General features: G+C 45.1%; 2 protein-coding genes across 3 annotated transcripts; one reads left to right on the plus strand and one right to left on the minus strand.

Moving 5' to 3' along the window:
* The first annotated feature begins 5 nt into the window (after positions 1-5).
* On the plus strand, positions 6-4,928 carry AIMP2 (aminoacyl tRNA synthetase complex interacting multifunctional protein 2). Of its 2 annotated transcripts, none has more exons than XM_072120502.1 (4): positions 6-25; positions 1,269-1,475; positions 1,695-1,926; positions 4,406-4,928. In XM_072120502.1, exons 2-4 carry the CDS (start codon positions 1,368-1,370, stop codon positions 4,789-4,791), a joined length of 726 nt encoding a protein of 241 aa, XP_071976603.1. In that variant the 5' UTR covers positions 6-25; positions 1,269-1,367; the 3' UTR covers positions 4,792-4,928. The 2 variants fall into 2 exon arrangements, with proteins under 2 accessions (XP_071976603.1, XP_071976602.1); XM_072120501.1 differs by lacking the exon at positions 6-25 and adding an exon at positions 41-236.
* A 1,184-nt stretch (positions 4,929-6,112) lies between these two features.
* EIF2AK1 (eukaryotic translation initiation factor 2 alpha kinase 1) lies at positions 6,113-23,619 on the minus strand. The gene is made up of 15 exons (XM_072120499.1): positions 23,479-23,619; positions 16,684-16,839; positions 15,113-15,249; positions 14,984-15,021; positions 14,808-14,907; positions 14,633-14,713; positions 14,124-14,223; positions 13,056-13,113; positions 12,141-12,513; positions 10,122-10,230; positions 9,655-9,761; positions 9,085-9,202; positions 8,701-8,780; positions 6,555-6,788; positions 6,113-6,272 (listed from the first exon to the last, which is right to left on the minus strand). The coding sequence occupies exons 1-15, from the start codon at positions 23,567-23,569 to the stop codon at positions 6,162-6,164; spliced, it is 1,893 nt and encodes a 630-aa protein (XP_071976600.1). The 5' UTR covers positions 23,570-23,619; the 3' UTR covers positions 6,113-6,161.
* Positions 23,620-23,636: the final 17 nt, after the last annotated feature.

Genomic DNA, 23,636 nt, shown 5'->3' on the forward strand with positions numbered 1-23,636 from the left:
ACAATGGCCGCCGCGCCGTACTTGGGTGAGTAAGCTGCACGCAGCATGGCATGCCGGGAGTGAGTGACGTCAGCAGCAGTACAGGACCGGGGAGTAGCGTGGAGCCGGGCGCTGCTGCAGTCATGCCCATGTACACGGTACAGCCGTACAATAGCGGGGACATCAAGGTGGAGCTGCCCAGCTGTATGTACACACTGCCCAACCTGCACCAGGCTCCCTGCGGCCACCATGAGCAGGTAATGCAAGGGGCGGCCTCCTCCTGCTGTCCAGCATGCACGTCACTGTCCTGCCCGGCCGCAGCATGGCCACCGGGAGCTCTGTGTATAGGGTGATGGTGCCCATATTATTATTACTGGTGTCCATAGTGTAAGTGATAGGGAGAGCACTAATCTTATGTTTCTTATCCATGGCCTCCATCCTTATAAAAATCAATTCTTAAAATTATGGGGCCGATATTGCACCCTATATAGCACTTGTATTAATGGCACCCATATTGGTAGGGTCGGTTGCTTTGACTATCATTGTTGATTCCTATATTGCTAGTGACTGCCTTTTGTTCCACTTCTAACCCTTCTAATGGCAGGAATAGCTCTCCAGGGGGGTCACTGTGTGCCCTTCTAATCATGCACAGTATAATGAATGTATACGGAGCGGAAGGCGATGCTCTGCAGCGCATGTTCATTTCTGGCTTCCTGTTTCTTGTATCTCAACAGCAAACGTGTATCACATGATGGACACAAGTGCGTCCAATGTACTCTTTGTCTTTGGCATATCCAACTCCACTAGTGGAGCCTATGGATGTCCTTAGTGTGGAGCAGGGGTTCTGCTGTGGAGTCTTATCTTTCAACTAGTAGAGATCCTCATTGTAGGGTTATATTCACACATGGCAAATTATGTATCTATAATCTGGCTTTTTGTACTAGAGCATCAGTCACCTGCCCGGTCTGGAAAACTCTAGACTGCCAACTGCACACATCATCCTGAGGGTTATAAGGGTCACTTACTGCCCATAAGAAGGTCTTTTAGGTCAGGTCAGGGGTGCCCACAGCTATATATAAACTAAAAGGGAAACCTATGATGTAGCTCATTGACATATATTCCATGAGATGAAGGGCCTATGTATGACCGCTACTGTGCATAGTCTGGCAGCATTCACTTGTGTGGAGATGACACATATAGGGAGTCATTGTTTGTTAGAATGTGACAATTCTTCCCCCCCCCCCCCCCCCCTTGAATATGGCGTCATAATGTTTGATTTTGTCCTCCAGGGTGGAGCAGACCCAGCGGTCCAGGCCCTGGAATCCAGACAAGAAGACATCCTGAAGCGACTGTATGAACTGAAAGCTGCTGTGGACGGCCTCTCCAAGATGATCCAGACCCCAGACGCAGATCTTGATGTGACGGACATCATTCAGGCAAACGAGAGCGCGACTTCAGCCTCCCGCAAAGCCGACCTGGACTCTATACTTGGAAAGGTTGGTGAGATAGTAATTTCTAATTAACTAGTCGTGTTAGTAGATTACTTGTAGATTGGTGGTGATGGAATTTAAGGAACTTTTGTGTCCCTGTTCTGCAGATCATTGGGGGTCCCAGTAATCAGACACTTGGCACATAAACTTGGCGGTAACCATGTAGCATTAATGTAATGTAATACTGTGACTTGCTGTAACCCAGGGTTTGTCTCTCCCATTCAGGACTACGGAGCCCTCAGAGATATTGTTATCAATGCGAACCCCTCTGTGCCCCCTCTCTCCCTGCTGATCCTGCACGGGCTGCTGTGTGAGCGCTACCATGTGCTTTCTGCAGTGCACACTCACTCCTCTGTCACAAACATCCCCGAGACTCTGCTCAAATGCTTTGGAGATCAGGTCAACAAGAAATCCCGGCAGGACTATCAGCTCGGCTTCACCTTGATTTGGAAAGATGGTAGGTGTTGTGCACATGGTGTACCTTTCCATAAAAAGGCATCAACAAATGGTATCCTACTGTCTTGGTACCAAATCAACACCTTAAAGGGGTTGTCTGGGATTTAAAAAATGTATGGCTGCTTTCTTCCATAAACATGAAACCGACCTTGGATAGTGTGTGTTATTGCAGTTTAGCTCCATTCATTTCTATGCAGCTACAATGCGGACACGAACTATGGTGAAGTGTGGCACTGTTTAACCCCTTAACGCTCTGTGCCGTAGCTCTACGGTGCAGAGGTATAAGGAATGTATGAAGAAGGCTCACGGGCTGAGTCCTCTTCATACAAAGATGGGGGTTGTTGCATATTGCAGCAAACCCCCACCGCTAATAATCAAGCAAGCACCGACCACGGCTATTAACCTTTTGATTGCCGCCGGCGCTATTTAAAAGACGGCGGCGTGGGCAGCGCCATCTTTATTCCGGTCGCGAACGTCATCGGGGGGCAGCGATCGGTTGCCATGGTAGCCTCGGGTCTTCGTTTGACCCGAGGCTTAATGACTTCTGCAGATTCGTTACAATGAGCTGCAAAAATGCCATATACTGCAATACTTCTGTATTGCAATATATGGTAGGAACGATCTGACTATCTAGGGTTAATGTACCCTAGATGGTCTAAGATGTAGTGAAAAAAAAAGTTTATAAAATGTTTAAAAAATAAAAAAAATTAATAAAATATAAAAAATTCAAATTGCCCCCCTTTCGGTAGAACTGATATAAAACATAATAAACTGTAAAAACCACAGACACATTAGGTATCGCCACGTCCCAAAATGCCCAATCTATCAAAAATTACGGCCGGCGGTGACCTCCGAGACGGGAAATGGCGCCCAAATGTCCGAAATGCGACTTTTACACCTTTTTACATCACATAAAAAATTATGAAAATGTCGCACAGACTTCAAAAATGTCGGCTCATTTTGCAAAAAATTACCTCACACAGCTCCGTGCGCCAAAGTATGAAAAAGTTATTAGCTTCAGAAGATGGCAAAATTTTTGAAAATGTATTAAAACACAATAAAACCTATATAAATTTGGTATCCCCGCGATCGCACCGAACCAAAGAATAAAGTAGAGGTGTTATTTGGAGCGCACAGTCAAAGTTGTAAAAACTGAGCCCACAAGAACATTTGGAATTTTTCTGCTTCGCAGTACACGGCATGTTAAAATAAATAAAAATAGGGGAAAGTAAAATTTGTTACGCACAAAATAAGCCCTCACACAGGTCTGTACACGTAAAAATGAAAAAGTTATGGATTTTTGAAGGTGGAGAGCGAGAAATGAGCAAAAAAACCCCTGCGTCCTTAAAGGGGTATTCTCGCCTGGGCATTAACATTCAGTTTCACTAATCTTCCATTTATAAACATTTCTTCAATTGGATGTTATTAACAAAAATGTTCCTGTGTGAAGATAATTTCTCATAAATGTAGTCATTCTGTCCCTTAGAAACGAGATGGCTTCTTCGGATACGACCACGTCACACTCTGGCAGTGGTGGCCAGACATGAGCTATTGAGTCCTGCCTGACCTCCTGGATTCAGCAAGCATTACCACAGGACGGCTGTGGGTCATGTAGTAACTCCTGGACATTTCATATACAAAAACCTTTTGTTTCTTGTGCAATCCCTCCAGCAGACGTGGCCGTATCCGAGGAAGCTATCTCGTTTCTAAGAGACCATATGACTACATTTATGAGAAATTATCTTCACACAAGAAAATTTTTTTTAATAACATCTAATTGAAGAAATGTTTATATATGGCATAATTATCAAACTGAATGTGAATGCCCAGACGAGAATACCCCTTTAAGGGGTAAAAGGGACATCTACCACCAAGATGAAATGCTGTATGCAATTGAACATGGGGGGGCTCCAGGCTCTATTAACAACTATGAAGCCAGGACCCCCTCAGGCTCATTTGCATATACCATCCTTCATCCTGGTGGTAGATGTCCTTCAAGAAAGCAGAAAGTTTTCTTTTTACAATTCTCAACAACCGCTTTAATTTAGTTCTATTGCACATGACATGTCTCCTTACCTAGACCTTAATGTATTCTGCTTAGCCGCAAAGTGTAGCAAACTCTATTCCAACTATACAGTACCAATCCCTGAGATTACCATTACGGCATGTAATGTTACTCTGTTATTCCTCCTAGAAATATATGCATTAAGTTGATTTTGTGTGTTCCCGTGTACCTGCATATGTATGGGTCCAGTCCACCTAGCCTTAACAAGGGTAATGGTATCACCATGTAAAGGTATTCATACATTACCTGGAAGAGGAACGGCACAATGCGGAATAAGGAGTCAGAGCTAACATGTCAGGATTGTAACATGCCATCTTTAAGAGGTTCACGCCTGGACTTGTTTGGTGGCATATGCCATCTCTCTATATTGGCTGTGTAAATTGTAAACTATTAAAATATTCTTTCCATATTTTAGTGCCCAAACCACAGATGAAGTTCAGCATTCAGAATATGTGTCCCATTGAAGGTGAAGGTAACATCGCCCGCTTCTTGTTCTCTTTGCTGGGGGACACGTTAAGCGCAGTTACCGCCACGCTGATCGACAGCTGGGTGGACACCGCCATTTTTCAGATGAGAGACGGGAGCAGCAAGGAGAAGGCGGCCGTCCTGCGGGCGATGAACTCTGCACTGGGCAAGACTCCCTGGCTGGTAGGGAATGAACTGACCATTGCGGATATTGTAAGCTGGTGCGCCATCCAGCAATCTGGAAATACCACCTCCGTCCCTGCTAATGTGCTCAAGTGGATGAAATCTTGTGAGAATCTTCCATCCTTTAACTCTGTGCTGAAATTACTGAAATAAAATGGATATCGGGTGATAAAAGCAAAATGGGTGTTTTGTCCTATCTACAGCATGTGTCCAGCTTCCTGCTGTCACGGAAGCCGCCTTGGTTATTTGTATTGGTACGCCATGAATATAATAAAGGTTTTACAGCTGTGTCTTATTTGTAGGCTTCTGAATGTTACCTAGTTCTTCATAGGGTGTTGCCCACACACATATGGAGTTCACACTGTATTTTAAGAATTATTCTGGTGTTGGGAGCATCAACTCAGTTCTTGGTGCTGTCAGTGGAAGGCCTGTACTGGGTGTTTGCACAGCCTAGCCAAAAAACTTTAAGAGGTTGTTTGAGGGTATTAAAAAAAAAAAAAAAAAACACTGTTGGGTGGCTGGGAAGCGCTTACATCTGCAGTCCCATCCAGCTCTGCGATCTCTCCGGTCCATACATGGAAGCCACGCTGTGTCCAGCTTCTGGCTTTAGATGTTACGCCACCTAGAGATCATTGTGTCTTAGATTTACCTTCCATGATATTCCCAGTATGTACCAGTTGGTGAGGGCTATTAATCATCAGGCAGAATCTTACTTCAGGGAAAAGTGGACTGGGTTGGCAAAAAGTCATGAATTTGTTACAAATCGGTGGATGAAAATTGAGACATTTTGAAGCCCAAAAACTGAAGTGACTTGGGTGCAGTCTCCCGATTCTAGTATCTTAAATTTAGGAGAATAAAAACTGCCCTTTCAGTGTGTATAGATGATACAGTTTGTATTTAACCATGTGATGTTTTACCCTAACAGAGGTAGAGAAACGTATCAATCATAATAATGTCATGGAGCAGACAGTAGGAAATAAGATCTGCAGCAAAAGGGGCGAGGACTTAAAGGGGGTTGTCCAGCTTCAGTAAATAATTGACTGTGTGAAACAAGTTATACATTCTTCCAATATACTTTGTCATTTCTAGTTCTCTGCTTGCTTCATTGTTTAATTCCTGTAAATAAACATCATCTAATGAGCCATGCACCTGTGTGACATCACATGACCAGGGATATAACGAGCCGTGCGCCCATGCAACATCACGTGACCAGGGACCTGTTTTTATCCAAAGGAAACAAACAATGAAGCTTCCCACTGAATGACAGCAAGCACAGATCTATAAAACAAGGAGGATTTGATCCAGAGGGGAAAATTTATTATACACCAGCCCTCCTGCAGTGGTGTATGATTGCAGCCATGCTTCCCCCTTGTCGGTCCGGATACTGCAGGAGGCTTTGCGGATATTGGACAACTCCTTTATTGTGCAGAGCCAACTTACCCCTCTGCAGATCAGTAATAACAGTACAACTAGATATATAAATAAGGTTTAATTTACAATAAAACATGAACAGAAAGTGACATTTATAGCTGGAGGCTGCTGGATATCTGGCCCTGTAATATCTCCAGGCTCTTCTTCAGTCTTTCATTCTCTTCCTCTAAATACAGAACTTTCTGCTGAAGATCCTGAACCATCTGCACAAAAACACAATACAGAAATTAGCATCAAGATGGTTTTACCAACTAACCAGAGGATGCAGGAGCTAATCGTCCAATCACTACCCCCAGTGATCCAGTAAATGGGGCTCCCATTGTCACTGATGGGTGTAGAGTTCTAATGGGTGGGGGACCCCATTAAGAATAGCACCAGAATTTAGTACAAAGAAATCACATATCTGCATGGGGTGCAGCAGCACAAAGCCTCCTTCCTCAGAGGGGTACACTGCATGACCCTGGCTTGATCGGATGGCACATTACCTTCTCCCTCTCATGGCAGAGCTCACTTTTCAGCATTTCATCAGCAGACGGACGGAGAGAACAGTCGGCGCTGGTCAATAACTTCACATATTTACTTTGCATTGGCCACTGAGTGATGAATGCTTCAGGGATGACCCCGCTGCTGAGAGCGGTCAAGACGTCGTGTCTCTCCATCTCTGTCCAGAATGGATGGAAAAGTTCCAGCAGTATAACGCCGACGCTGTACATGTCTGACTGCAATACACAAACACAGCAGGGCCAAGCTAAAGAGGACGGCTCATTCCGGAGACTTGAAATCACCTACCTGCATTTATTTTTATTTTTTTTTCTTTATAGAACATAAAACCATATTCAGACATAAATAAGAGTAAAGCCTCTTTCACACATCCGTACACACTAGCCGTATTCTATGGCCACCATAGAACATAGTATAACTATTTTACCAATGCTCTTCAGATGGCCTGAATATTCAAAATACAGATGGAGCCATGTGTACGTGACATATGCAGAGTTCAGCATCTACTGTGTATTGAGGGTGATGTTAGATTGTACAAAAGGTTAAAAAAATACGGTAACACAAGTCTAAAAAAAAAAAAAATTAATAATAATAAGGTAAACAAGTAAAACCAAACTTGTTTAGTATAACCGTGTAACACAACTTTTAGACCTCATGTAATCTAATATATTGAAGCTCTTAAGACTTGTGAATCATAATTAGAATTTACTTTATAATAATTCCTTTCTTTATATAGGGCACAAAGATTACGCAGCTCTGCACAGAACTTGCCAAATCAGTCCCTGTCCCCAATGGGGCTCAGAATCTAAATCGGCCTACAAGTATGTTTTGGATTTGTGGAGAAAACCGGAGGAACCAGAGGAAACCCACACAAACACGGAGAGAAGATACAAACTGTTAGCAGAGGTTGAACCTGGGACTTGAACCCAGTATTAGAGAAGTACAATCAGTTACCTTACATCCCAGGCCGCTCTCTACTTTGCACATTAAGCATTTTGAAGACTAAGAATTTTCTCATACATACAAGCTGTGCTGGTCGTATAAGTTATATCATTGATTCAAGTTATTTCTGAAGTTTTCCAATACAGGCAGTCCCCGGGTTACATACAGGATAGGGTCCATAGGTTTGTTCTAAAGTTGTATTTGTATGTAAGTCGAAACGGTTTATTTTATAATTGTAGTTCCAGACAAATTTTTTTGACCCAGCGACTATTGGAGTTTCAAAATTTTTTGCTGAAGTGGGACCAAAGCTTCATTACAGACACCTTACAGCTGATCATTGCAGCCTAGGACTATAGTAAAGCAATCAGAAATCTTCAGAGGTCACAGTGGGCAGAGGGGTCCATCTCTAACCCGGGGTCCTCTGCAAGTTGGGTGTTCTTAAGTAGGGGACCGTCTGTATCTTTTATAGCCAGTGTTTGTGTGCCTTTTGTATAAGCGCTATATTACTGCGCTGTGTTTACCAATAAAGCTGAATAACGCCCCTTTCACGCAAAGTTACATTTTAGGCCGTGTGCTAGCCGTACCATAATGTTTTTAAATGGCTGGAACACGGCCCTGTTGACTTTAATGGGAAATAAGTCAACCGTGTGCAAGCCAGGCAGCCGCATTGCAAAACATAGAGCACGTCCCATCTTTGGACCCCCTTCCGGCGGCTGCTCGGCTTCCTAAGTGTGCTACGCCCATATTACAGCCGCGTGCAAGGAGGCCAAGAGCGTAACACTTCTTCTTGTTATATAGTCTATTTTCCATACGATTGACTTCTGACCAAAGTGAGGTTAAGACAAGACAATCCCATAGTAGACGTAATAAGGTTCCTGCAGGGCCTCAAATCCTCCAACAATGATCAGAGGATGATATATAAATCAGGATATATTAAAGAGCAACTAGGGCTATTGTAAACAATGTGCATCATGATCAGCTCCTCCTGCTCTATAACATGCTGCCTACATATAGGACACTATGTACAATATGCTAAGCTCCTCTTGCTCCATAATATGCTTTCTATAGATCAGAGTGCATGTACTGTATAATATGAGGGTCTGCTATTATCTGCCACACTAATACTGCGCTATTGTCACAGGGAGGTGGTATATTATTACCATTAGTGAGAATATATGATCTCCATACCTTAAAATCATAGTGTGATCCTTTTAACTGTTCCTGTGCAGCATACATACAGGTGCCCACTCCTGACGTGTGTGTGGAATCTGCATTTAGTGGGAAGCAGAGGATACATCATTATACAATTACGTGGTAAGTTACCTTCAAAGCTGATTATTAGACATAGAATTTCACTCTGTGAAACTAACATTACATAAAAAATAGGTCCCTGCACATCCTATCTTTCTATGGGCTACGGAGCGGTACAATGCCGCACCGTACCGCTCCCGTACAGGGCCGTGAGCCCATAGAAGTGTATGGGGGAGGTATGTCGGCCGTTTATACGTCCCCCATACGTTCGTGTGAATGTAGCCTTATCCAATGTGGTTTATATGTGATTGATTCACTTACCATTGGTCCCGTCATTCTTCAGCCAAGGATCCGAGTGCTGAATAATATCTCTACATGCGAGGCCAAAATCACCAATACGAACATGAAGATCAGGCCCTTGTAAGAAAATATTTCTTGGCTGTAACAGATACAGAGAGGTTTGTCAGTAGTGTATATAGTATATACAGAAATGTTCATGGATATTTAATGTCAAATCATGGGCACATTCTATCATGCACAATATCCAGACCATCCGTCATCTGGGTATAACAATCTATAGTACTACAGACGCCTAGATGCTACGTTAGGCTTAAGTGCAGGGAAGTGAAAGGGAGTTTAGGGATAATAATTATTCCTTTATTTCTATAGTGCACACAGATTACGCAGCGCTGCACAGAGATTGTCAAATCGATAATTATGACATCTTTGGAATCAGACTCATCTGCTATCCACAATAGTTTACAAAGGGAGAATGAAGCTTTTATGATGACAGATTCCCTTGAAGGCTACCCCATTAAAAACACGTAGATACCCCCCAACCGAACTACAGCCTCTTGTACAAGCATGCATACGTGAGCCCATAGACCGTACCTTTAGGTCTCGATGGAGAACACCCATAGAATGAACATATCTCACACCTTCCAATAACTGATAGAAAATGCTCAGAGCGCTTCGCACGTCCACAAAGTCAAAGCATCCTGCGGACAGACAGGATAAAGCAGCATTAACTTTGTTCCCATTGCTTTAGATAGAGACCCCATATTCTGCAGCGCTGTTCACAGAGTGTAATGAACACATCAGTCTAGTATCCCCACGCTGTAATGCATACATCAGTCTTGTATCCCCACGCTGTAATGCATACATCAGTCTTGTATCCCCACGCTGTAATGCATACATTAGTCTTGTATCCCCACGCTGTAATGCATACATCAGTCTTGTATCCCCACGCTAGTGATGTAAAATAAATCATGTATTTCATGTAGTAATGATCCACCACACAATATGTGTGTAATGTATGCAATACAAGAAGGTCAGGATCGTGTGTATATAATTCTTACTGGCAGAATCTCTCCCCTTCCTGTAGTTCTCGTTTCTCTCTTCAATCCAGTCCCACAGGGACCTTTCACAAAGATTCATCTGTATGTGCAACATCAAATGATACTGAATCTGGAAATACAACAAGATTGATCAGATAGATTATTGGGATCTAGTACAACATTCAATTATATTGTTCTGATTTAGTCTGGCTGTGTCGTCTGGACCTCCCCCTTATCCCAGCAGTCTGGCTGTGTAGTCTGGACCTCCCCCTTATCCCAGCAGTCTGGCTGTGTAGTCTGGACCTCCCCCTTATCCCAGCAGTCTGGCCGTGTAGTCTGGACCTCCCCCTTATCCCAGCAGTCTGGCCGTGTAGTCTGGACCTCCCCCTTATCCCAGCAGTCTGGCCGTGTCGTCTGGACCTCCCCCTTATCCCAGCAGTCTGGCCGTGTCGTCTGGACCTCCCCCTTATCCCAGCAGTCTGGCCGTGTAGTCTGGACCTCCCCCTTATCCCAGCAGTCTGGCCGTGTAGTCTGGACCTCCCCCTTATCCCAGCAGTCTGGCCGTGTAGTCTGGACCTCCCCCTTATCCCAGCAGTCTGGCCGTGTAGTCTGGACCTCCCCCTTATCCCAGCAGTCTGGCCGTGTAGTCTGGACCTCCCCCTTATCCCAGCAGTCTGGCCGTGTAGTCTGGACCTCCCCCTTATCCCAGCAGTCTGGCCGTGTAGTCTGGACCTCCCCCTTATCCCAGCAGTCTGGCCGTGTAGTCTGGACCTCCCCCTTATCCCAGCAGTCTGGCCGTGTCGTCTGGACCTCCCCCTTATCCCAGCAGTCTGGCCGTGTCGTCTGGACCTCCCCCTTATCCCAGCAGTCTGGCCGTGTCATCTGGACCTCTCCCTTATCCCAGCAGTCTGGCTGTGTCGTCTGGACCTCCCCCTTATCCCAACAGTCTGGCTGTGTAGTCTGGACCTCCCCCTTAACATAGCAGTCTGGCTGTGTGCTCTGGATCTCTCCCTTTTCACAGCAGTCTGGCTGTGTCGTCTGGACCTCCCCCTTATCCCAACAGTCTGGCTGTGTAGTCTGGACCTCCCCCTTATCCCAGCAGTCTGGCTGTGTAGTCTGGACCTCCCCCTTATCCCAGCAGTCTGGCTGTGTAGTCTGGACCTCCCCCTTATCCCAGCAGTCTGGCTGTGTAGTCTGGACCTCCCCCTTATCCCAGCAGTCTGGCTGTGTAGTCTGGACCTCCCCCTTATCCCAGCAGTCTGGCTGTGTAGTCTGGACCTCCCCCTTATCCCAGCAGTCTGGCTGTGTAGTCTGGACCTCCCCCTTATCCCAGCAGTCTGGCTGTGTAGTCTGGACCTCCCCCTTATCCCAGCAGTCTGGCCGTGTAGTCTGGACCTCCCCCTTATCCCAGCAGTCTGGCCGTGTAGTCTGGACCTCCCCCTTATCCCAGCAGTCTGGCTGTGTAGTCTGGACCTCCCCCTTATCCCAGCAGTCTGGCTGTGTAGTCTGGACCTCCCCCTTATCCCAGCAGTCTGGCTGTGTAGTCTGGACCTCCCCCTTATCCCAGCAGTCTGGCTGTGTAGTCTGGACCTCCCCCTTATCCCAGCAGTCTGGCTGTGTAGTCTGGACCTCCCCCTTAACGTAGCAGTCTGGCTGTGTAGTCTGGACCCCCCTTTATCCCAGCAGTCTGGCTGTGTAGTCTGGACCTCCCCCTTATCCCAGCAGTCTGGCTGTGTAGTCTGGACCTCCCCCTTATCCCAGCAGTCTGGCTGTGTAGTCTGGACCTCCCCCTTATCCCAGCAGTCAGGCTGTGTAGTCTGGACCTCCCCCTTATCCCAGCAGTCTGGCTGTGTGCCCTGGACCTCTCCCTTTTCACAGCAGTCTGGCTGTGTCGTCTGGACCTCCCCCTTATCCCAGCAGTCTGGCTGTGTGCCCTGGACCTCTCCCTTTTCACAGCAGTCTGGCTGTGTCGTCTGGACCTCCCCCTGAATGCTAACTAACCTATAATGGTGTATTACTACACAAACCATATCATTTTACCTCAAAGTGTCGGTGTAGGCACAGTTCCTTCTGAGGACACTCCTCATCACATGACGAATCACTCCCATCATCCATTTCATCCTCAGAATTAAATGGACATCGGTCCCTCGGACACAATTCCTGGGATGTGTCGTGTTTCCTGCAGACGCTGGAGCAGGATCGGACATTAGCATTGGAGTCTTTATTAGCACATGGGTTAATGTCAGACATGCTGAAGTTCTTCATCTTGCTTTCCGTGTAATACTTGTTTTTATCCACAGACACCATGTTCACACTCTGCGAGGCTGGGGTCCCCGGCTGCTCTCCATCTACCGAGTCAGCAAACACAATAGACCCCCCGCTGCTCTCTGCACTTTGTATTCCACCATTAATCCTGCAAAAATGGAAATAATTGAGTCTTATCGGTTAATCATTCATCAGACAGCAAAGCTTAAAGGGGTTTTATAGCTTATTTGTAAAAAGGACATATCCATAAGATATTTCATTAATACCAAATGAGAGGGAGTCTCCAGTGACACAATCAACACAGAGATCAGAACGAGAAGAACAGCTCCATTCTCTATGTAGTGGTCGGTCAAGGTTACTGCATCTCACATAGGATTCAAGTGAAGGTCATCAATTTTCTATAACCTGGAATAACCCTTTAATATACAATATATGGTTGTATGCATGCACTTAAAAACAAGCATTCCGTTATGTCATCAGAATTACAGACAAGCACGGGTTTCTTTAAGTAGAAGCCACCACATAACTACATACTGACGGCACCAAGTCACGGACTAGATGGTGTTAAGCTGAAGTTACCTTTAATAAGAAACCTCCTTATAGAAAGCTATATATTAAAAGGGGATACATTATAAATGGGAAAACCATCCCTTTAAGGATGCAGAGGACATCATCGTGGCCACTACTTACTCCTCAGACTTGTGGTTGGTGGCACCTTTAATAGCTTGTAATGAGGGAATCGGTTTACCTGGAATCAGAGCACAAAAAGCAAGAGATTTCAGTATACGGGAGCAGAATATATAATGTATCATGTGACTGTATACACATTTATGCTAAGTCACTACCTCTGTATCATACAGACAGGCCTAATACTAGCCGGCTTCAGATTTTCAAGGTCCAAAGACCGTATCCATATCCCCTCTACTTCTCCTCTGCCGCCCCATAAGTCACATATAAACAGCACATGGCGTGCCATCGCTGCTGCAGGAAGAACTGAGATTACATGCCCATGGTTGGTGTGTGAATAATTAACCATGTACAGATAGATTTCATAAACTGACACCGAGCATCAAGGTAATATATAATTCAATATATATAATTTGCAGGGAAGCCGGGACTCGTATCATATTTCACTATCATGCACCGTCCTGTCCCAAGCACTGTGGTTGGTCCAGAAGATTGGTCCGTGCAAGTCTGTGATTCATAGATCGGCAATGGTCATGTGCCATGTGCTTATATTTGCACTTAAAGCAAACCTCAATGAGTCCAGCAACTGGTGGGGCTCAATGTTGGATACAGGCAGTAAACTGCTGAAAACAGGGGTTGCCCTATAACTGAAAGGATCATTTTTTTCCCCCAAGTGGAATGAATGGCATAAAGTTAGCATTAGGAATTTTTCTGGACATCTATGTAACCATACCTTTCTGTGTGTTGTAGCAGCAGGACTATGCAAAATGCATTTATATTCCAGGATTGTAGCTGGACTTGGAGAAAAGTAAGGACATATCCAAGTGCAATTTGTAAAACTACAATATAAAACTATATATTTCACAGCACTGCTACGACTTACAACACATACAAAGGTATAGAGTACATAGATCTCCAGGGCTGTGCCCCCTGCTTTTTTTTTTTTTTTTTACTTGAAAAATTCTATCTTGTCTAATCAGATTTCTAAAAATTTCTACCTGTAAAGTCAGAGCTTATTCAGTATTGTGGTGTAATCCACTGTGATAGTCCACATACAACAATGTCACCTACATTTAGAATTTGGAGGCTGCACATGTTCCATCCAAGCCGTATTGTACCCAACAATATTAGGATGCTGTAATCCGGCCAGCACCTTCACTTCACGAAGTACCTGGAGAGAATGGAACAAAATCCACACTTTAATGTGTATGGAAAACAAAAGGAGCACAATTATCATATGCTGGTGCACTTACTTCCCCCAGGGACTCGCCGGATCTATCAGGAGGCTCCGACCCCCTCATAAATCCCGGCAGGCAGCTGCAACACGTTGCCCTTGCTGGGCACTTCTATGCGAGGCGTAGAATTGCGCCCTAACCTGCGTCTGGATGCGTCAAAAACGCCCTGCGCTGACCCAGGACTGCCCCCTCCCTGCCCAACCAGCACAGCCTACGGAGTAGTCCCAATTACCTGCACTGGGCGGGGAATTGCGACCAAATTACGGCTTGTACGCCTGTTTTCGGGTGCACGTGATAAATCCCCCCTAAAATCTATGCCCTACAAGGAGGACATTTTGGATTTACCTTTTTGCAGTCTCTTCTGGACACTTTCTTAATGAGAATTTTCTTAATGGCGTAGAACTGACCGTCTAGTTTATTTCTGACCTACAAAATATAACACCAAGAGAACAATGGCGCACTGTCCCTTTACTGCAAAGCACTAGAATATATTTAACCCCTACATCACCGCGACTTTTACCTTGTACACTTTTCCGTAGCCTCCTTTCCCGAGCTGAGCAATTTCCTCAAATTCATTCAGGTATCGGGACGTCTGGGCCTCGGCGAGCATCTCCTTTGCCCTGAGAAGAGATTGCGGTATGTAACACTCATAGGGCGATCGGTAGCAATTTCCCTGTAATTGATATTCATTGTTACCTGTTCAGATGGAAGTTTATGTCGCCATTGGCTAGTTCCTGTGTACACAGCAATGGGACAGAGTTAGAAGAACATATGGGTATGTTATGTTACGTAGGACAGTGTACACGGGCGCTCGTCCTCCCCTACCTCCTTGTACATGTGACGTTTGGCGGCCTTCAGCAGCTCGGTGATGGCGGTGCTGTGCTGTAGTCTGACCGTGCTGAACTCATCACTGAAGGCAAATGGAGTGAGAAGGCCCATCCTGGTGAAGGTCTGACAGAGCACTGCGGGGGAGACACAACAAATTACAGGGGTCTTCTGATCTTACAGCTATGATGGGGGTTTAGGGTCCCCAGTTATGTCATCGGTGGAAGGTCCCATCAGCTCGACCCCCTAGTCATATCCATGTGTATTGTGCTGAGACCACCGTGCGTCCAGGTCAATATCGCCTCTTAAAAAATGTCACGGTAGTCCTTTTATTCCTCTTGGAAATGTATGAATAAACTTATAGCTAGACGTTACCACTCAGGTTATGTGCACCGGTGTAGTGTATTCTGCAAGTTTCACCACAAGGAAATCTACCATCAAAATCCATCATGATAAACCAGGGACACTTACGCATAGATCCAGGCACCGGGGCTGTGGTAATATTCTTATATTTGTTATCCATGTCCGCTCTCCTTCTAAAATCAACTTTAAAAATAATGCTTACAAGCCAGACGGGCATGGGCGTGTTACCAGTGCCCCTCCGTGCTGCAGCTTCACATGCCGTTACAGTGTAGAGGAGCACCTTCCACATACCACTGTGTACAGAAACTTCCTTTGATGGGGTGAGATTACATCAGGCAGAGGGAGGGGGGCCTTTGGTAACCCTTTGGCTCATTAGCATAATTCTAAAAATTGATTTTAGAAGGAGGGAGGTGATGAATAACAAATATAAGAAGATCACCACAGTCCTGGTGCCTGGATCTAGGAGTAGGTGTCCCTGATTTATCATGATGGATTTTCACGGTAGATTTCCTTTAAGGACCCAGCAACTTTTTGATAACTGAAAAAACTGAAAAAAATACCCCCCAAAATGTGTCCCTTTTATTCATCTATTTCTTGGAATAATAACAGAGAAACAAGATAGGTTCCTTAGGTTTTTTCTTAAGTTGAATTTGTATGTAAGTTGAAACTGTATATTTTATAATTGTAGATCCAGACAAAATTTCTGAATTTTTTGCTGTAATGTGACCAAGGATTATTAATAAAGCTTCATTACAGACACCTTACAGCTGATCATTGCAGCCTGGGAGTAAAGTAACATCCAGAGACTTCACCACAGGTCACAGTGGGCAGAGGGGTCCGTCTGTAACTAGGGTGTCCTTACGTAGGGGACCGTCTGAATGTATAATATTTTATGTTGTTGCATCAGGGTGAAAGTAAGAAAGGTTTCTTAAAATCTTTGAACACTGATCCTATGCCAGGGCTGGGGCTTGGTCATGATGTAACCTCATGTAATAGCAGGAAGGGTGGGGGGGGGGGGGGCTGCAGGCAATAAAATGCAGGATATTTCTTGTGTGGACGTTCAGAGCCTCAGACTAGAACAAGTCCGGGCTTTAACCTTCTGATCACCAATACAGCCAAATTAATTTGACAGAGCTGAGGCCACGAGCCACGGAGGCCACGAGGTGCCCCTAAAAAGATGACATTTGGGATTACTTTCTCACACTTACGTCTGAAGAGATGCTTGGAGCGGTGCGGGTTCTGCTCATGGACGTAGCACAGATGCTCCACCAGAGACACGAGCAGCAGCTGGTTGGGGACGGTGGTGACATTTGGGACGCGCCATCTACCTTTGACCATTTGGAGATCAGATGGTGAATCGGATTCTGCAGAATATTGAAAAATATGAAACATTATGACAGTAAAAGGTCCTGTCCCATGTAGAGAGCACATTTCTTCTCATATACACTTTTGATAAAAAGTGAACCAATTTTTGGGGTGTAGGAGGAACCCAGGAACAGAAGTCATCCTCATCTCCACAGGATAGGACAGGGACCGAACCGCTATTCAATGGCTTAAGAAGTCTTAAAGATTCGAGGAACACAGACACAAGAGCGCCACCCATGTCTCCTGGCTGCATCATGTATTGCAGCTCAACCATACAACCTACACGACTAGGAGGTCATTTATCACTGCTTATCAATATCAGGGCTACATTATATGGGAAAGCAAACACTGCAAACATCTGACAAGCGAGGTCCTGACACAAATGGTGAATGCCCGGAACAAACATTACATGAGCAATAACCAGACATTCTGCAGCTTGGTAAACCGGTTGTGAAATTGTGTACATCTACCTGCTCCGACACGTGAGACAGGTTTTTAATATTCCTGCTATTTCCTCCAGGAAAGACAAGCCCCCATACACCTATGTAATAATGTTATAATAATAATAATTATATGTTATTATAATATTCATGTTAATATTATATATTAGAAAAGGTAAAAAAATGTAAAAAAAACATTAAACAATATGGCAAATTCTGACAATACTCAGTAAAAAAAAAAAAAAAAAGTTAAAAAAAAATGTTTTAAATCCACATATTATAAAACTACAAGCTGTTCCACACTCACAAAAAAAAAGTAAGTTAACGAGCGAATGAAAAGTTAAGAACTGCCGGAAAGTACAACATAAAATGTAATATATGTAAGCTTTTTTTTTTTAAAGAAATACCCACAACCTTTACCCCATGGCAGATTGGTTGCAACTCCCTTACATGACTAAAGGGTTCTCATTGTTTTTGTGGCCACAAGGAAATGAAAAAATACAAAATGTGTGAATTGAATATTTTACAATGTCTAGGTTCAGTCGCAGTGACCTTAGGTCAAATGCAGGTGCAGTCTGTGGAAATGGGCCCGAATGTCTGCCCAATCCCAAGGACTACACTGTATTCCTTACATTATGCCGAAATATGATGCAAGGACTCTCTGTGCCATGTGGACTTCAATGCGAACGCTGCATTCACTGCTACAATGTCGGGCCAGCAGACAGGGAATCCTTGCATCATATCTTGGCGTGAAGTCCGTAAGACTGAGCCAACATACAGGTCCATTTACATGCGCTGCACAGGACTGGATGCATGCGCCCTAAGGATTACCCCACTGACTGTGATACTGCAAGCTTTTGTCGCAACACTTAAGTTGCAGCCAATTTTTGTGTAGCCCCAAGCCTCCATCAGGAAGGTTTTCTGTTTCTATACTTTATCACTACACACAGATCCACAGTCTATATCCGTGACCCAAAGAGAACAGCTGTGGCCCGAAATAGGAGGAGAAACCTCAGACACCAGAGTCTTCTGACTTCACCCATCTAGACAGTCATGTAGTGTTCTCCATTATTACAGCTCCATATGTTCTATGTGCCAAGGGGGCTGGTCAGGACACAGGGCAAGCAGAGGGCTATACCCTACAGATAATGGTTATCTGCCTGCCACAGAGGAGAGGGCGAGGCTGGTCACCGCTCACAAGATTTCTCTACTCACTGTTCCTCTAGATTACCCTCCTCCATGTGCAGAATATCTTCATATTACATCAGCTGGGAAAACACCAAGACTGTGACCTCCTTACCTTACGCTCGGCTGGCATCAAGGGCAGAAAAGGATCTGCTTATTTTCAACATTAAAGGGTTTGTGCAGAAATTGGAATAAATACACGCTTCCTTCCAAAAACAGTGCCCCGCCTGGTCATGGGTAGTGCGTGGTATAGCAGCTTAACTCTAAGCTGCAATACCACAGCATTCCATAGTCAGGTGTGGCGCTGCTTTTGGAAACATAGCGGCCATGTTTTTAACCCCTATGTGATGTTGTTGTTACTGCTAAATGCTCGCTGCCTCTACACACATCCCTGCAGACTCTGAACAAGGAACATGAGCTGGAACCCAAATAAGCAATAGTATAAAGTCCAACATCTGTATCCACTTCACAATCATAAATCATATGGTCCAGGTCCGGTCTGTTCATATGACTGAGATGCAATACAATGAATGGCGCTGTGCAGGACATTACTGCAACTCTCCAAAAACTTTTCAACAGCTGATCGGTGCCGGTGCTCGATATCAAACCCCTGCTAATCAGGTACCGATGCCCCATCTAAAACCCTTTCTTTTCTTTGTTTTGTGTTTTAGTTTTTCCTACTTCCCTCTTTCCATAAGTGAAATCTTTTTTATTTTTGCGTTTACAGAGACATAGGAGGGCTTGTTATCTGTGGGACAAATACTTTCTAGTGCCACCATCTTATATTTTTTTCAGTGTACAGGGAAGCTAGAAAAAAAAATTAGAAAAGCTAGAAAAAAACCCAATTCAGCCACTTTAATGTGAGGTCCTAAATTTTTTTTTTTTTTTCTAACTATAATTTCAGGACCCCTAAGGTCTGATCACTATTAACAATTGTACAGCATATCCAGTATTGTGAATATAGTACTTCTAGATCCGAGTGTGCCTGTTATATAGATTGGCTAATGACAGCTCTGGGAGCCTTAAAGAGGACCTGTCACCCAATTTATCGGCACTAGGAGCTGCTTACTCAAGTAATCAGCTCCTAGTGCTTGATCAAACGCCGCAGTGTTTTAGTGATAGCGTCACCGGAAACCTCCAGTAACGCTATCTAACACTGCGGCAGGGTACAGTGTAATTGTCGGACAGCTTGCAAAGCTGTCCGATGTATTCATGAGGGGGCGGGGTTGGGACGTGGCTAGGAGCGGTGACTGTCGCCTAACGCGCGGCAGTCACTGCCGACCTATGGGGCGAGCAGGCCTGTCCTGGGAAGAGGCAGTGCCTCCGATGATTACACTGTACCCCGCCACAGTGTTTGATAGCGTTACCGGAGGTTTCGGGTAACGCTATCACTCTAACACTGCGGCGTTTGATCAAGCACTAGGACAGTGATGGCGAACCTATGGCACGGGTGCCGGAGGCGGCACTCAGAGTCTTTTTTGTGGGCACCTGGTCCATCGCCCCAGCACACCAGACAGGACTCAAAGAATCTTCCTGCAGTTCCAAGCAACTTAAAAGATGCTGCTTTCAGTTATATTTTGATACTTCCTTCGCTACTTGGGACTGTAGGAAGAGGGAGAATGAGTAGACGGGGCTGAATTATTTTTGGAGGAGCTCCTGCTGGCCCCACGATTTTCTGTGTACAGAGGGACACTGGAAAGAAGTGATGTAAATTTTCCATCTTTCTACTGAGTTGCTGTCCTCAGGAGGCCAATATGATTGAAAGTTTTTGAACAGGGAGCAATAAGTTACTGCTTTAATTTTTAGTAGTCACCTTGTGATAAATAAGGGGGGTTTGGGGTTCCATGTGGGCACTCGGCCTCTAAAAGGTTCGCCATCACTGCACTAGGAGCTGCTTACGTGACAGGTCCTCTTTAAGCGGGCTCCTAGCTGTCACGGCAAACGATTTGTGCCCTCTGATGACGTCAATAAGGCTGGCGCCACACGTAGCGCTTTGTCTGCGCTTGCAAACGCAAACAAAGTCGGCCCACCGGGGCGGGCCTCGGCCTGATCGCATCGGCGTTTCTATGGAAACGCCTGCGATCGGGAACGAGCCGCCGGTGTTTTGCGTTAATTTAGCACGAAACACCGGCGGCTCGTTCCCGATCGCAAGCGTTTCCATAGTGGGCGCGACTTTGTCTGCGTTTGCAAGCGCAGACAAAGCGCTACGTGTGGCGCCAGCCTAAGGGGTGCTGATCGACAATTCAAGATGGCGGCACCTAGGTAAGTCACTGTTACATGCACTGTCTGGTTCGACTATGGCACCCAACAGGTTAACTGTTGCAACTGGTGCCATTGTGTATGGAGAGGGCTCAGCCCATGAGCCCTCCCCATAAGGCCCTTACTGCTTTATGACATGAATAATAGTACAGCAGTAAAGGGGTTGGCCACTGATAGAAAAACTTTACAACACCCTAATATGCATGCAAGGACATCCGTATGCACCTCCAACCACTGAATGGTGAGAGTATATATTAATGACTAAATATGAAGCTCCCCTATCCAGCATATGCCGGCAGGACAACAGGACATCACGGGAAGACCTGAGGCCTGCTGCCCGGGGGTCTTATCCTGGAAAAGTTTTGTATTAGCAGTCAAGTCTTTTATGGATACATCATCAATAGCCCCAGAAAGGTCCTTTAATAAGATGGCACTGCAGTTTTAGGATATTTGCATACAATATTGTCATGCTGAAAATCCATCAAAAGTTTTCACATAAAAATATGCATAGCTTTTATCTGTTTTTACATCACATTTACACACGTTTTTTCACCTGATATAACGTAATTTCCAAGAGAATCAAAATCCACAGCATTGATGGCAATCTCATACACATTCTGGAGAAAAGGAAGCAGCGGAAACACTTTCTGCTGAGAGTTTGTGATCCTCAGCAAACAAGTGACCTGTCAATTATGGCTGCGGATCATGGTGTGGAAATCATCATTTGCAACGTAAATTGCTCCATTGCAGCAATATCCGCATCCGAAACAGTGAAACAACTGAAAATGTGTCTTATATTCTGGGTTCCTTTTGCTTTGGTTACTGCTTTGCACACTCTTGTCTTTCTTTTGATGAGATACAAGAGGTAGTCACCAGAAAAGGTTTCCACATCACAGGTGCCCTGTCAGGGGTAATAAGTGGGATTCCTTGCCTTATAAGGGCGCGGTCCCACGTTGCGTTTGCAAACGCAGACGCAGACCAAACCGCGCCCACCGGGCGGTCCGCGGTCCAATCGCATCGGCGTTTCTCTATGTTTCTATTGAAAACGCCGATGCGATTGGACCGCGGAACGCCCGGTGGGCGCGGTTTGGTCTGCGTCTGCGTTTGCAAACGCAACGTGGGACCGCGCCCTAAGGGTACTGTCACACGTCGCGTTTACTGCACGCGTTTAAAAACGCATTGCTACAGCTGAAGGGATATTTCCCTAACTAAACAGCAGTTAACGCATGCGGTTGTTAACACATCGTTAATGAATGCGTTAACATCGCGGTTAACGCATGCGTTTTGTAAACGCAAGCGTTAACAGCTGTTTAATTAGGGAAATATCCCTTCAGCTGTAGCAATGCGTTTTTAAACGCATGCAGTAAACGCGACGTGTGACAGCACCCTGAATGGGGTTGGGACCATCAGTTGTGTTGTGCAGGTGGATACACGTCCAATAGTCCTAGTGATTAGACTATAAGAACCTCTGCTGTGGAGGACAAGAGTCCTCAGATTGAAGACCAGGTCACTGCCGCACAGAGTTGTAGCAGCAGACACATCTCTACAAGAACTGGTAAGAGGAGACCGTGCGCAGCAAGCTTCATGGTAAAATAGCTGCTAGGAAACCACTGCTAAGGAGGCAACAAGCACAAGAGACTTGTTTGGGCTAAAGAACACAAGGAATGGACATTAGACCAGTGGAAATCTGTGCTTTGGTCAGATGAGTGCAAATTTGAGATCGTTGGTTCCAGGCACCGTGTCTTTGTGTGACGCAGAAAAGGTGAACGAATGGACTCTACATGGCTGGTTCCCACCGTGAAGCGTGGAGGAGGAGGAGTGATCGTGTGGGGGCGCTATGCAGGTGACACTGTTAGGGATTTATTAAAAATGAAGGTATACCGAACCAGCATGGTTACCACAGCATCTTGTAGCGCCATGCTGTTACATCCGGTTTGTGTTTAGTTGGACCATCATTAATTTTTCTCAACAGGACAATGATCCCCAAACACACCTCCAGGCTGTCCACAGCTCAATCGAGATGGTTTGGGGTGAGCTGGACCGCAGAGTGAAGGCAAAAGGGCTGACATCTCTGGGAACTCCTACAAGACTGTTGGGAAACCATTTCAGGTGATTACCTCTTGTATCTCCTCATCAAGAGAATGCCAAGAGTGAGCAAAGCAGCAATCAAAGCAAAATGAACCTATAATAAAACATATTTTCAGTGGTTTCAAACTTTTATATAATTCCACATGTGTCAATTCATAGTTTTGATGCCTTCAATGTGAATATACAATTTTTATAGTCATGAACATACAGAAAACTCTTTGAATGAGAAGGCGCGTCCAATCCTTTGGTCTGTACTGTATGTACCGGTACGGCGTGCACGATTGGGGGTCGGGTAACAATACAGGCTGGATCGGCAGAAGACTTGTTTGCTTTAGTTTTTTTAATCTTTTACTACTGTAGTTACAGTATAATCTGTCCAAAGTGACCGATCCCAGATATCTGCCATGTTGTTGTTACATTTTTTCCCTTTTGCTGCCCCAGAATAGTTAATTTCCATGTAAACATCAGTATTATATAATATATTAATATAGGTTATGGAGATGTAGCAGTCACCATCAGGTTATATATAGACACATCCCATAGTAACAGCTGTCACCCCTCTCCTCACATCACCACCTCCTGTCATGTACATCTATATGCGGTACCGGTCCGACACCGCACACATATGGCCATATAGAGTAATAACGTTTCCATCTGGACACTCACCGTCCAGCTCCAGCTCCGGCTCCTCCGGGTAATCAAACACCGGATTCCCGCCGCCCTTCTTCATGACCGCGAACCCCGGCCTCTCACACATGGAGCTACAACCGGCTGCACATAGTCACGACACTATTCACACCATGCGACCCTCCATTCCTCCAGCA

Source organism: Engystomops pustulosus, chromosome 8 (genome assembly GCF_040894005.1).
Source record: "Engystomops pustulosus chromosome 8, aEngPut4.maternal, whole genome shotgun sequence".
Lineage (NCBI taxonomy): Eukaryota > Metazoa > Chordata > Amphibia > Anura > Leptodactylidae > Engystomops > Engystomops pustulosus.

Coding starts and splice junctions, on each gene's coding strand:
- AIMP2 (XM_072120501.1), top strand. CDS start 51: ATGCCGGGAGTGAGTGACGTCAGCAGCAGTACAGGACCGGGGAGTAGC. Junction 1,476..1,694: donor TGGACTCTATACTTGGAAAG/GTTGGTGAGATA, acceptor TCTCCCATTCAG/GACTACGGAGCCCTCAGAGA. Junction 1,927..4,405: donor CACCTTGATTTGGAAAGATG/GTAGGTGTTGTG, acceptor TCCATATTTTAG/TGCCCAAACCACAGATGAAG.
- EIF2AK1 (XM_072120499.1), bottom strand. CDS start 23,569: ATGTGTGAGAGGCCGGGGTTCGCGGTCATGAAGAAGGGCGGCGGGAAT. Junction 15,022..15,112: donor AACGTCACATGTACAAGGAG/GTAGGGGAGGAC, acceptor CTGTGTACACAG/GAACTAGCCAATGGCGACAT. Junction 14,714..14,807: donor GCTACGGAAAAGTGTACAAG/GTAAAAGTCGCG, acceptor TATATTTTGTAG/GTCAGAAATAAACTAGACGG.